Source organism: Micromys minutus, assembly GCF_963924665.1.
Source record: "Micromys minutus genome assembly, chromosome: 12".
Lineage (NCBI taxonomy): Eukaryota > Metazoa > Chordata > Mammalia > Rodentia > Muridae > Micromys > Micromys minutus.
Window position 1 is genome coordinate 57,080,746 of NC_137981.1, and position 13,563 is coordinate 57,094,308.

The window sequence follows — 13,563 nt, forward strand, 5'->3', positions numbered from 1 at the left end:
TGCTTGTCATATGCGAGGGCCACCAGCTCACAGCACAGCAACCCAGGAGATGCCACAGTCAGACGAGGTCAGAGCAGAGCTGGCTTCCATCTGACTCGCTGCTCCAGTTCCTTGACGGAGGGATGAGATGGGGCTGGAGAGAGGTGCTAAAACTTGTGGTTATAAAGTTTTTCCAAAACATCACTCTGCCCACCCAGGTGATGACTAGGTGCTACCTAGAACTAAATGTTGAAATTTAAGGAAAAATCTAAAGGCAGAAATGTGGTGAATCCTGTTCACCTGGGTATTAGGCACCAAAACAAATACATCTGGAAGATTGCACCAAGAATAACTGCTGCTGCCCAAAAGCTCCAAAGCGCTGCTCGCCAGCTGCTCCACGAACCCAGGACAATCTCACACAGGCATGCCACTCTCCTCCTCACCACGGCATTCTTCCTCACACACGTGATCTCAGGGTAAGGTGACTGCAAGGACTTCCTCTTCTTCCAGGCACCCCAAGGGCACAAAGTAGTTCTGAGACACAAATTCCCTCCTTTTCCAAGATGGAGAGACTCAGTCTGAGCGTGAGGGGAAATGGATTTGGCTTGGTCTCAGCCCCCACCCCAGTTCTTTTCCAAGAAATTTAAATTAAAAACAGAAGAGCGCAAAGCAGCAAATGCTACAGAGGACAAGGAAACAACCTCCTTTGCTCTTCTGGACTTATTGGCTATTTCTCAGAACCCTGGATTAATTTTTACTATTGATTAAATAAAGCATATGAACTAGAGGCCTCCTGCCTCTGAACAGAGTGAAAAGTCACTGAAATAAATGGCTTGCAGAAGTGGCACCAGGAAGTCAGGCTGTGTGTCGGAGAATTTCTATGTCATACAAAATGCTGCCCCTTCAACAGACGGATACTCTAACAGTGTAGTGTGCAGAAGAGCCCCTTAGTGGCTTTTATGTCTCAGGTAAGCGAGTGTGCACTGTATACCATTTACTTTAGTGCTACAGTGCACATAAATACTTCTGTCTGAAATCATGAACTCCATATGTAGCTGGGGCTGACACTGAGCTTCTGCTTCCACCTCCCAGGGCCAGGTGTGCGCTCCACACCCACTCCACTTGATCCCCCAACTGAACCGCATCCCCTCTCCTCCCAACTCCTGCTTAATGACATCAAGACAGAAAAATGTCCCTCTCTCTATGCCAAAAGGCAAAGCAAAAACAGTTATGGGAAGGAAAGTACTAAGTAAACAAAAAGAAGGACTGCTCTTCAAAGTTTGGGTCTCCTTAGCCTGGACATGATTCTCTCAAGTGTCCTCTGGATCTTCTTTCTCTTCTGTTTTGGGGTCTGCGACACAGTCTAAAGTCAGTCACTCCAGGCATCTCAGAGCTGCTGGCAGTGAAGGCCTTCTTGGGGGATGGCACACAGACGCCTTCCCACGAGGACCGTAGGGTCATGCTGCCCTGCCCTCAGCATCTGCAGACTCCCGGGCTTGGCTTGAGTGCAGAGTAAAGACCTCACTTTCAACAATCCCATCAAGTGCAACCGTTGGGACTTGAAAGCAGTATTAGTGCCAAACGATTGATCTCTAGTGCAGATCGGAAAAAAAAATCGATCTAGTGCAGAGGTGAGAGTTCACTAATTTCATGCCATTAAATAGAGTCCACATAGTCAAAAATTAGTTTGGACTTCAACCCATCTAAGAAGTTCTCAACTGTCACATCTGCAATTGTAGGGAAAACTCTGATGTGCACGTCTTCAAGTGTCATAAAATGCATGGCACATAAAACTCCAGCACTGTGGTCGACGCATTAGTACAGCTTCACTTCACAATGAAAGAATCAGCAAATGAGCCCACACCGCGAGGATATATCAGATGAAAAAGTCTAACCTAGCTTTTCAAAATAAAACTAAGTAATTAAGGTGTTGATTAGATGCTCCTCCAACCTGCCTTTCAGTGACTCAGCGCATCAGCTATGATGCCACCAGGTGCAGTTCACACAAGGCCCCAGCCACCACAGATCAACTGACACCTCTCCCTCCCCCTCTCTTCCTCTTTCTCTCTCATTCCCTCTGTCCTGTTCATTCTGTCTCTCTCATTTATGCCCCCACTCCACACACCCCCAACCCAGCTCCCTACCCCCCTCACCCCCACCCAGACCTCTTGCTCTAGATCTGTTGCATGGTGTGATTTCCTGGTGGCACATCAAAGATATACCCGCTGCCCTTATCCTATCATAAGGCCACTTAGAAACACAGCAGTTGAGAGTCTTAGAAGTGTAAAGCTTTAAAGAAACAAAACCCCTTTAGTCCCAGCTCCTTGGCATCTCCATCCCAGGAAGACCGGTTATCCCAGCTGCTAAGTTTCTCTAAGGCTCAGTTTTAAGTATCTGTTTTAGGGAAACTGAGCAATTACAACTCAGAGTCAGGAGTTCACTTAAGGATCTGACAAAGTTCTCTGTACAAGCCACTGGGCATCATTAGATTTCCTTCTACAGAGATGTAACCCTTATTATTCATGAGTTCTACCCTAAAGGAAGCTACAGAAAGGCTGGGTCTCAGCAGTTTGAGGGAGTTCCCCAAGGTCCCTTTTCCAGTACTTAACCTCTGTGCTAGCTGGTCTTGGTCAACTTGACACAAACTAAGGTCAACTGGGGAAAGGAAACCTCAATTGAGGAACTGCTTCCATCAGATCGGCCTGAAGACATGTCTATGTAGCATTTTCCTAATTAATGATTGATGGGGAAGGGCCCAACCCACTGTGGTAGTTATCACCCCAAGGCAGGCAAGTCCTTAGCTGTGTAAGCTCTGCTTCAGTTATAGTCTGGAGCTTGTGCCCTGACTGTGATTGGACCAGGAAGCAAAAGCCTTTCCTCTCCCAAAACACTTTTGGTAGTGTTTTTAGCAGGAATCAAACTAGGCCACCCTCCCTCAGGTTCCCTCTCACAAGGTTTCCATTCCCACCCCTGTTTCCACATGTATGCAGGAAAAGAATTCCAAATGTTTGCACCCAGGTGATTCTTTCTTTTTTCTTCTTCTTCCCTTTTTGGTTTTAGTTACTCCTGGAGCCACGTCCTCCAAACTCCCTGAGGTACGGCAACACTCAGAGCAGCTCTGACTAGCACAGACTGCGCCAGTCTTACCTCACTCCTAAGCAGAGACTGTGATAAGACAGCTATCCTGGGTTAACGTTTGTATATAATGAGTGTGGAAAGATGTGCTGATTAGTTTGTCAACCTGACACAGGCTAGAATCTTCTGGAAAAGTGAACCTCAACTGATTAAATGCCTTCACCAGACTGGCTTGTGGGCAACTCCGTGATGGCATTTTCTTAATTAATGGTTGGTGTGAAAGGGCCCAGCCCACTGTGGACATGATACCCATGGGCAGGTCCTGAGCTGTGTAAGAAAGCAAGTTGAGCAAGCTTTGGGTCAAGTCACTAAGCAGCACTCCTCCAAGGCTTCTTTATGCTACCTCCAGGTCCCAGTCCTGACTTCATGCTTCAAATAAGCCCAATCTTCCCAAGTTGCTTTGGGTTGTGGTCTTTATTACAGCAATAGAAACCTAACTAAGGGCTAGGTCATACCTGAACAGAGGTCCTTCCTGGCTTTCTTCACCTAAGGCTCTACTAAATAAGACATCCCTTGTAAATTACAAAATCTTGACCAAAACACAGGACATAGGTCTGTGCTGATGTTCTTTTTCAACCTACTTTTCCCCTCTTTTTAAATATTTATTTTGATTTTTCGAGACAGGGTTTTTCTGTATAGCCTTGGCTGTCCTGAAACACATTCTAGACCAGGCTGGCCTCAAACTCAGAGATTTGCCTGCCTCTGGCTCCCGAGTGCTGGGATTAAAGGCATGCACCACCACTTACTGGCTATTATTTTTATTTTCTATGTGTATTAGTGTTTTGCCTACATGTATGTATATGCACCAGATCATTTCTCCATGGAACAGGGGTCATAAGCAGTAATAAGCCACCATGTGGGTGCTGAGAATCAAACCAGGGACCTCTGCAAGAGCAGCAAGTGCCCTTAACCACTCACTGAGACATCTCTTCGACCCAGATGAAGGTCTCACACAGGACCACTGGAACACCATTAGTCTAGGAGGAGCAACCTGAAAAGAAGCAGGGAAATGAGGGACCATAGATCCCATAGTTTGGTGTAGCCCTTGTAACTAGAACCCAGTTACAACCAAAGCCTCTGCAAGGCCAGTGAGTTCTAGGAACAGGTTCTGCATTAGGGCAGAAAGCTTAACTGGCAACTGTCTCTCTGCTTTATTCTCCCTGTTTCCTCCTTTGATACCAAGTAAAGTTCCCAGTTGTCCCAACTGTGCCCCAGTGAAGTGAAAGCGAAGGCTTTTCACACCTACTCTTTAGCTGGGAGATTTGAGAACCACCAGCTTACTGATGAGAGAAGGCTGGGGATGAAAATGTACTTCGTGTGTAACAATCCTCCAAAGGAAAGGAACTTAGAGGTCATAGGGGCTGTGGAGCCGCCACTCTTCCTGCCAGAAAGCTCTTTTCAATACTGTCTTAAATGTAACAGTTTTATTATGTAATAGTCTTGGCCTGGGGGTGTGGCTCAGTGACTCAGTGGTAGAATCCTTGCCTAACACGCCCAGAGTTCCATCCCTAGCACCACACAAACACAGAACAAAACCCATACTGTAAAATCTCTGCTACTCAGCTTGTGAGCACCTTGAAGAGACTTGGCCATCATCACCACTGTCACACGCATGCGCACACACACACTACGAACTTTACTGTCTTATAAGGAGGCTGAGGCAATACTTGGGTTCTCAGTTTGAACGTGTCGAAGGCCACCTAGTCCAATACTTCCCCCACAAAGGTCTATCTGTCTGCATAAGGCTTTCCCAAGTCATCCCGATACTCACTCAGCAAACATCAATTCATCCACAGTAGTTAAGGACTGGATTTTCAGAAGTAGGCAGGGGAGGTCCTACATCAGACACTGATAAAGCAAGTAGTGAGGGACGCCTGTGTGCCAGGAACTGTGCAGATCACTAGTCAGAAAGGTGCACAACGCTCCCCGGAGAACTCACAGAAGACAGAACAGACAGAACACAGGTACATCACCGTTAAAAACAAAAAAATTAGGCTCTTTTCCAAGGTGCAGATCAAGGCTACAACGAGTCCAAATGGAGAAGGGTTTCCCAAGCACAATGCCATAGCACGCTATTTGTAGCTGACCCTCGTGGTTCAGTAATGAACTGGCAAAGCAGCTAACGGTAATAGTTTTGTGAGTGTTGATGAAAATCAATATTCTATCTTCCTATCAAGTGACACTAGCACTGCCTTTGAAAGGCAAGAACACAGATCAATTCTTTCTTTTAGGGAAATCCATAACTAAAATTGCCTTAAAACTGTTACATTCATGGTTGACTGACCCAAAGAAGCAGAGACTTGTCAACCTGAGTGATAAAATTCACAGAGACAAGGACCCAGAATGACAGTAGAGGCCCATTTCACAGTAACTCCATAGTAAGATGAATTCTTATGTACGCTGCAAACCGGGGAAGTGAAAGATAATTAAACACCGCACTTCCTCTGTGCCGCGATGAACTGAAACTTACTCTTCACTGTCTTGCACATACGCTTTAGCTTCTCTAGAAACTGAATATTACGGCCACTAAAGTTGTTTCCTTCAAGGGAAATACACTGACGGGAATCCAATGTTTCTAAACTAATATGATGGAGCTGAGGTCTGGACAACCTTTCTCCTCTGATTGGATAATGAACTTATTTACGAACTGCTTACAAATCGGGAATCAATTTCATCTCTGGTACAGGAAAGGGACATTTATCAATATGTCCCTCCAATAGTTTTTATGAAAAATATTCCAAAAAAAAATAACTCTTCGATAAAAATTTAAAGCCCAGAAACAGTCTAATGCAGTCTAAGCATGTTACACCAAAGGAAAAAATTAAACACTGTCTTAAGACTTCTTTATGAATCTCAAAAGGTTCCCACATCCACGTCAGTTTCTCCAGTTCTTCCCGGACTGACAGCCATGAACATGCGTTGGCAATGTTTACCCACAGATCTGCATAGGAAATGAAGCATGCGCCATTTTTGTCAGGAATGATGCAGATATAGATAGATATGTAATATACACATGCAACACACTCTTCCTTTATATTCAAGAACCTAAAAAAACAAATCAAGTAAAAATGTTTGAATTTACATTGTAGAAGGTGCTAAAATGTTTTTTTTAAGGTGAACACTTTTTGCTCTGTCTTTGCAATTTTAAGAGTCAGAGAATATCTCTACCCATGGTACCAACTTACAGGAAGAAAACCTAACTACCCGACTGAAGCTAAAACCTCAGACAGTTACATACCTCTACCGTGTTACAATTGTTTCTAAAATGCTTGTAGATGTTACCCAAATAGTAATTTCAGATATATTACCCTAGTCCTATATTCAGGCGGGCGTTCCTCTGGAAATGAAAAACGCAAGGCAAGGAGGAATACTGAAGGCAGAACCAGAGTTACTTCTGCTAATTAAGCAATCGGAAAGGAAGTAGTCCAAGGAAAGGAACTCAAGCAGTTGTGTGCAAAAGTGATCGCTTGCAACATCCAGACAGACACTTTCCCTTGAGCTCCAAGACAAACTTTTAGGAAAGGAGGGCACCACACGCAGAAGCCCAAAGTTACTTCCTTCACAATTTTACAAGTCCTTGAGTTCGATGAAAGATGTCCTGGAGAGACATAGATCCGGTGAACCGTATGGAAGAAAGAAAATACGTTTTTCTTGGGTAACCAAGAACTGGAACAACTAGCAGTCTCCAAATCATCCGGGAGCATGGAGGGTTCTCTTAGCTAAAACACCTGCAAAGCCGGGTAGCTCCTCCCTCTGCCCATCCCATCCTCTAAACTGCACCAGGTCTGGTATCTCCTGCACTGTTAACACAAGGGCTACTCGGACTTCGCCAGAAGCCAGTTGCTGAGGCCAAGGCCACCGCACTCCGAACAGAATCCATAGGTGCGGTCTACACTTCCACCAAGCCAGGGCCGGACCTCTGCGCGGCACGGGCAAGCAGTCATTACCTGTCCTCCGAGACGCTGATGACACCCTCTTCCTTAGGCACAATCACCGCCATGTTGACCACCTCCTGCGACCCCTCGACCCGCTGCAGCAGGATCGGCTTGCGGGTCAGTGGCTGGGGCTGGATCTCCGCCGCCATCGGAGGGGGCGCGCCCGGGGAGCAGCCGAACGCGCCGGGGGACGTGGCTGAAGAGAATGCTCAGGCTTGTGTTTAGGACCGGGCTGAGATGCGGAGCGAGCCTTCGTGAGCCGGCGACCATAACCCTGCCTCCGGTCCAGGGAATGTGCCCGCTCCGGCTTCTAGAACCCAACACCGCCGCCACACCGGCCGCAAGCCGGCGCCACCTAGAGAGTAGGGGGCGGGGAGCAGGGGGCGGGGAGGGGCGGAGCCTGTCGCTGGGCGGCCAACCCACTTCCGGAGGCTGCACTAGCAGCAATGCGCGTGCGTCAGCTCAGCAGCCACTTCCGCCCCGCCACCTGTACATCACCGAGGCCCGCAGCGCCGTCAGGACGCATGCGCCCCGCCGTCCTCTGCTCTACCTTCCACACCCAAAGCTTCGTCCCTTCCCTCTCAAAAATCTGTGAACGCGCTTGCCCAGAGCCCCACCCTCTCCAGACTCTGAGAATGGGGCGGGGGAAAAACCTGCGTCAGCCGGACCGGAAAAGCGCCTGCAGGAAGGATAGATGCTAAACTAGTAGAGACGAAAGTGTGCATGCGCGCAGATGACTCGCCTCTAAGTTTTAACAATAATACACCGGAGAGGGCGCTGTACTGTCGGCCGTAGTTAAGCGGCTCTTGCCAGCACCGCATGGACTCTTGGGTGTTGTAGTTTCCTCCATGCTCAGCGTCCTTGTTCTAGAAAGCAGTAAACGCCCACTTCTCAGTCCAGGAGAGGTGTGAGTAAAAATGAAGCCCTGCGCCTTCTGTGGGTTCTTGCCCAAGTCAGAGGCAGAAGTAGTATCTAAGGGGGAGAACTAAAGAGCAGGCCCTGCTGAGCAAGATTTCTCCTGGGGTCATGCTGCCACCGGTTGTATGAGGGTAGAGAAAGAAGAGTCTCTCATACAAGCTTCTTTGAAGGAGTTTAGAGATCATGATATCAATCTTTGTGTTATGACGGAAGGACTCACAATTGAACCTAGGTCTTTTTGTCCAAACTTGTTTCCAATCCCTAGCTATCCAACATTTTTGCTTTTCCAGTGACAATGGACAGTTAATCCGATCACAATATAATATTGTGACTATAATGATAAATGCTGACTGGGCTATGGGAAAATTGGAATTCCTTCATACACTTCAGGTAGGGATGCAAAATGGCGCCGCCTCTGTGGGGAGAAAATGTATTGCTTCAAGGGATAAACACTGTTACTCTCGGGTCCAAAAGAAACTGGATTACTAGATCTCTGTGATGTCCATTAGGACACAAATCAAGGCAAACCTTGAAAGCAAAATGTTAAATGAAAGGAACAAATCATAAAGGATCATTTATTTTATGATTCCACTTCATAAAATAATCAGATTAGTAGCTGCACAGACTTGGGAAAGGAAGGAATAAAGCAGTCTGAAGGCTGTTTTGAGTTCATGTATGTCCATGTGCCAGGTGTGTGCCCAGATCCCTGGAACTGGAGTTATGGACAGTTGTGAGCTCCCAGTGGTGCTGTGAATCAGATGTAGTTCGGGAAGAGTGTCCAGTACTCTTAACCAAGTCATCTCTACAGTCGCAAGAGAGCACTCTTCATATTATGTATGTGTGTGTGTGCCTGGATGTCTGTATGGTACCACGTGTGTAGGAGCCCATCAAGGTCAGAAGAGGTGGACCCCTGAAACTGGACTCACAACCTACCATGAGTCAAGCATCAGTATGGATGCTTGGATTTAAACCAGGTCCTTTAACAAGTTATCTTAGTTGCTAAGCCATCTCTTATAACCAATTATTAAGACTGTTTTTAATAACTGCATGTAAAAAACTTCTTTCAGATCAACTTCTCACTCTTGGATAGACAATTATGAAAGACTGTCAGACAAGAAAAGGAAGGGTCATAGCAGACTCCACAAACCATTTTAGTAACAAACAGTATGTTTTTTTTTTCCTGGCACATTCCACAAGCAAAACTGGTAATAAAAGACTGGGTGGGGACCTGGGGCCCTGTAGCCATCTGATGAAATCCCCAGAAGTCCAGCTGCATACGGCATTCTGAGACCCATGGAAGTAGTGGGTCACTCAGAGTAGCTGTACACCAGCCTTCAAATAGGAACTTAGGAGCAAGGACCAAATCTGTGGCAACTGAGGAAAGACACAAAGGGCTGTGGAGGGAGAGGAATGGGTGTTCCAAGCTAAAGGAATGAGATGGGACATGAGTACTTCACAAGGTGTCCCTGAAGCAAATTGCTGAAACTGCTTAAGCCCTATCCTCTCCACCTGTAAGTTATGGGTGGAGAATCCTAGTGCCGATTCACAGGGTGGTTATAAAAAGAGGAGGAAGAGAGATGAAGATCCTCTGTTTAGAGGAATAATCGTGACTCCTGTCTCTCAAGACAAAAGGGAGAAATGATTGCTAGTAAGGGGCATGGCTCACCAGTCAGGGCAAACCATCCTGCTGTAAAAGCCTGAGCTTTGCAAATGTCAAAATTCTAAGGATAAGAAAATAAAGGTATCTGTGTCTTTCATTTTGTAAGTCAGTTTAGAAGTCAGTTTGAGGCTTCAGTTTTCTTACCAATTCAATTATATACTGCTTATTCAAAAGAATGCTTTCAAAATTTCTACAGTATACAAGCACCATGCTAAATCATTATTCTTCAGAGAAATACCTCGTATTTACATCAAGAACACTAGAAAACATGCATCCCAACCCCTGGGCTGTAGCAGTGGATCTCTGTGAGTTCAAGACCAGCCTGGTCTACAAAGTGATTTATAGGACAGCCAAGGCTACACTGAGAGACCCTGTCTAGAAAGAGAAGAAAGGAAAAGAAAGAAAAGAAGAAAGGAAAGAAGGAAGGAAGGAAGAAGGAAAGAGAGAAAAAGAAAGGCAAAAGGAAGGAAAAAAAGAAAAGAAAGACGCATCCTGCCTACTTTCTATCCCATTCCTTTGAGCAGCTGTCTGAGCTCCCTCAGTAGGAAGGTTTGGTGAAGACTGGAGCATGTAGCTCCATGGTAGAGTGTTAGCCTAGCATATGGAAGCTGTAGACTCAACCCCCAGTACAGCAATAAACAAATGAGTGGAAACTCTAAGGTCTGATGGGTCTGAAGCCTGATTCCACCACAATGCCTGGGAATTTCCGGAAAGGTAAATCCCTAGAGCCTCTCCCTTAAATACTGTATCTGCTCTCTTAGATGGGTGACTTGAGGACTGGAGGACGTATTTCCAAGTGTTTTTACAGTAGGGAGTGTACCAAGTCTAGTTTAAAATACTCAATAAAGAGCTCACAAGAAGATTGAAGGCAGTGCAGGGCCTCCAGCAGGAGGAGTGGCTCTCATCTTTTTTTCTCCCTCAAGGAAGGACCATCTAGGCTGCTAGATTTTCCATTTTTTTAAAAAAATTATTTATTTATTCTATATAAGGACACTGTAGCTGTCTTCAGACACACCAGAAGAGGGCATCAGATCTCATTACAGATGGTTGTGAGCCACCATGTGGTTGCTGGGATTTGAACTCAGAACCTCTGGAAAAGCAGTCAGTGTTCTTAACCACTGAGCCACCTCTCCAGCCCCGAGGATTTTCCACTGTTTAACGTATGCTTGTGTTAAGTATCTTTGCTTATCTTGTACTCAGTTGTTCTGGGAACTGCCATAAAGGTGTTTTCTGTTTCCTCCCTTCCCCCCCCCTCTCTCTCTCTGTGTGTGTGTGTGTGTGTGTGTGTGTGTGTGTGTGTGAGAGAGAGAGAGAGAGAGAGAGAGAGAGAGAGAGAGAGAGAGAGAGAGAGAGAGATGTGTGTGAGTACCACAGGATAGCAGAGGAGGGTGTCAGATCCTGTGGAGCTGGAAGTACAGGAGGTTGGAGCCATGTGAGTCCTTCAAAAGAACAGTACACAGTCTTCCCCAGCTCCTACTTGGTTTTTTATTTTGACACCATGTTTCATTATATAGTCCAAGCTGGCCTTGGGCCTCCTGTCTCTACTTCTTGGGTGCTGGGATTACAGGTACATGCCTCAGTGCCTGACTAAACACAATAAACACAAGGCTTTTAAATTTTTGTTTTGTTGGGTTTTGCAAGGCTTTCTCTTAATCTTTTCCATTTTTCGTGCTCTAACCCAGACAATATATGTACAAGTACGCTCTATACACACCAAGGAATGAAGCTAGATCTATGTACCTAGCATCTATCTATCCACCTATCCATACTATTTTTTTAAGTTACCCTTCTTAAAACTTTTTTTCTCACATTTATATTGGAGGGAAGAATGCATGCAACTCATGAGTGTGGAGGTCAAAGGACAGTTTGCTTAAGTTGCTTCTCTCCTTCCACCATGTGGGTGTCAGAGATCAAACTCGGGTCATCATGTTTGGCAGCTGGTGCCGTTACTGGCTGAGCCATCTTGGCATCCCAACTCCTATCTTTTTAAATAGACTATTTTATACAAACATGGTCACAGCAAAGTTGAGCTGAGAACACGGTAAACTCTCACGCACTCCCTGCCCTGGCAGGGTTTCAACCATCTCACATCTCCCACCAGTGGGGAACATTTGTTACAGTCAGGGAGTTCACAGTCACTGTCACCCAGAATCCAGAGTTTCCACTAGGGTTCACTCCTGGGATTGTACATTCTACAGTTCAACTACTGTACAATCATACAATATGGTTTTATTTCTCCCCAGAAGCAATGTATTCCAACTGTTCATCCTCTTTCTCCTCAGCCTCTATAACTGCTGGTCTTTTACTGTCTCCATGGCACTGTTTTGTTATGCAGGTCTGGGGATTGAACACAGATGGGGCCTGGAATATATGGAGAAAGAACTTTATCACTCCACGTTCCTAGATCAGTATAGATTTCTCTTCTCTTGAGTGTTTCTTAGTTTCAATCCTGCAATAGGTCATCTTTTCAGACATCCCTTTACTTGATATTCTGGGTGAAAGGTTCCTCTGTGGTAGTGTTCCACATCTTTATGTCTCAATTTATGTTTCCATTGAGAACTATCCCATTGTCTAGACCGTACCACCCTTTATGTCTCTGTTTGAAGGCGTCTTGTGTGTTAGCAAGGTTTGGCAACTATGATCAGAGTAACTGTAACTATCAGTGTGCTAGCTTTAGTCCATACATAATTCTGCTAATGAGTAAGCACAGAAGAGCAGGATTTCGGGATCATAGGACAAGACTGTTCAGGTTTGTAAAAAACCGGCAAGGTAGCTTCAGAGTAGCTTTGCTGCTCTGCATTTGTGCCAGCAACTCACACTAGTTAGGTTACCTAAATTTCAAAGGAAAATCAGTTCTTGGAATTTTCTACAGAGGAATTGAGAGAGCAGAGCCCAGTCTTAGGGAAAGGTGGTAGAATAAGTGAATGAAAAGGAATGTTGTGGTAAATATTAAAAGGTGGCTTAACCTTATGTCCCATGCTCCTGCCAGCTCCCAGCTCCCTCCAGGTGACATCTGGCACTGCGGGGATCTCTAACTTGGAGGCTTTACGCTGCCTCTAAGAACTCGGGTGTGGTTCACTCTACCACTCATGTTGCTTTTATCCCAAGTGAACATGACCACCCCGGTGTGTTCCTTTCCTCCACTGCCCAGTACAAACATGACTCTACATCTATTCATTTAAACAGGTTTATATCTTAAATTCTCAATCCACAAACCCTCTACACAATAAACTCACAACCAGCGGACAAAAGATATAAACTGCTCACCCAGAAAAGATAAATTAGACCCATAGAAACCCTTAGAAATAATAATGACAACTTCATCAAGCTATAGATTCACTGAGAGAAACATACACGTCAGCTTCCATGTTGACTCTGGCATCTGCCTTCTGCCCCTCTTCCACTCCTCCAGCCTCTTTCCCCACCTACCTCTCCACTGTCCAATCATGTATTGTCTTATCAAAAGAAAGGAAAGGAGAGAAAAGAAGAGGCATTTTTATAATGCCCTTACTACCACAAACATACTAACCAGTCCACTGGCTCTGTATTGGCTGAGGTAAGAGCCAGAGACTGTGTCTGATGAGGTCTGCTTCTTAGAAGACTCAGAGCTCTTAAGTCCCAAGGGCAATAGTCAGAAACAGTGAGGGCAGGGCAGCTCTCCAAAACTGCCGGTTAACTGAAGCTAGACCAGAAACCTCAGGACCTAATAACCACAAGAGTCCTTGGTTTAGCTCAGGATCTCAGCCTAACTCAATGATTCAACAGACGCTATCCTCATTCATTCTGTTTTGCCAGAAAATATTTATTCGGTTTCTGCTGTGAGCTGGATGCTGAATGTGGTCAGCTGTCTTACGAAATCAAGGGCAGAGTTCAAAGCTGAGCTTACCTTGAGTTGACCATTAGAAGGCCTCCAGGCCTGGAGCACAAGGAACAAGT

The 13,563-nt window shown here is 45.6% G+C and overlaps 1 protein-coding gene across 1 annotated transcript in view; it reads right to left on the minus strand.

The window, feature by feature from the left end:
* The window catches only part of WDFY2 (WD repeat and FYVE domain containing 2), a 123,150-nt gene extending 115,569 nt beyond the window's left edge, over positions 1–7,581 (minus strand). The window contains exon 1 of the mRNA XM_080925987.1: positions 7,062–7,581. Within this exon, the coding sequence (XP_080782113.1) occupies positions 7,062–7,198 (137 nt within the window). The 5' untranslated portion in view covers positions 7,199–7,581. The remainder of the gene's footprint in view (positions 1–7,061) is intronic.
* Between the last annotated feature and the right edge of the window lie 5,982 nt (positions 7,582–13,563).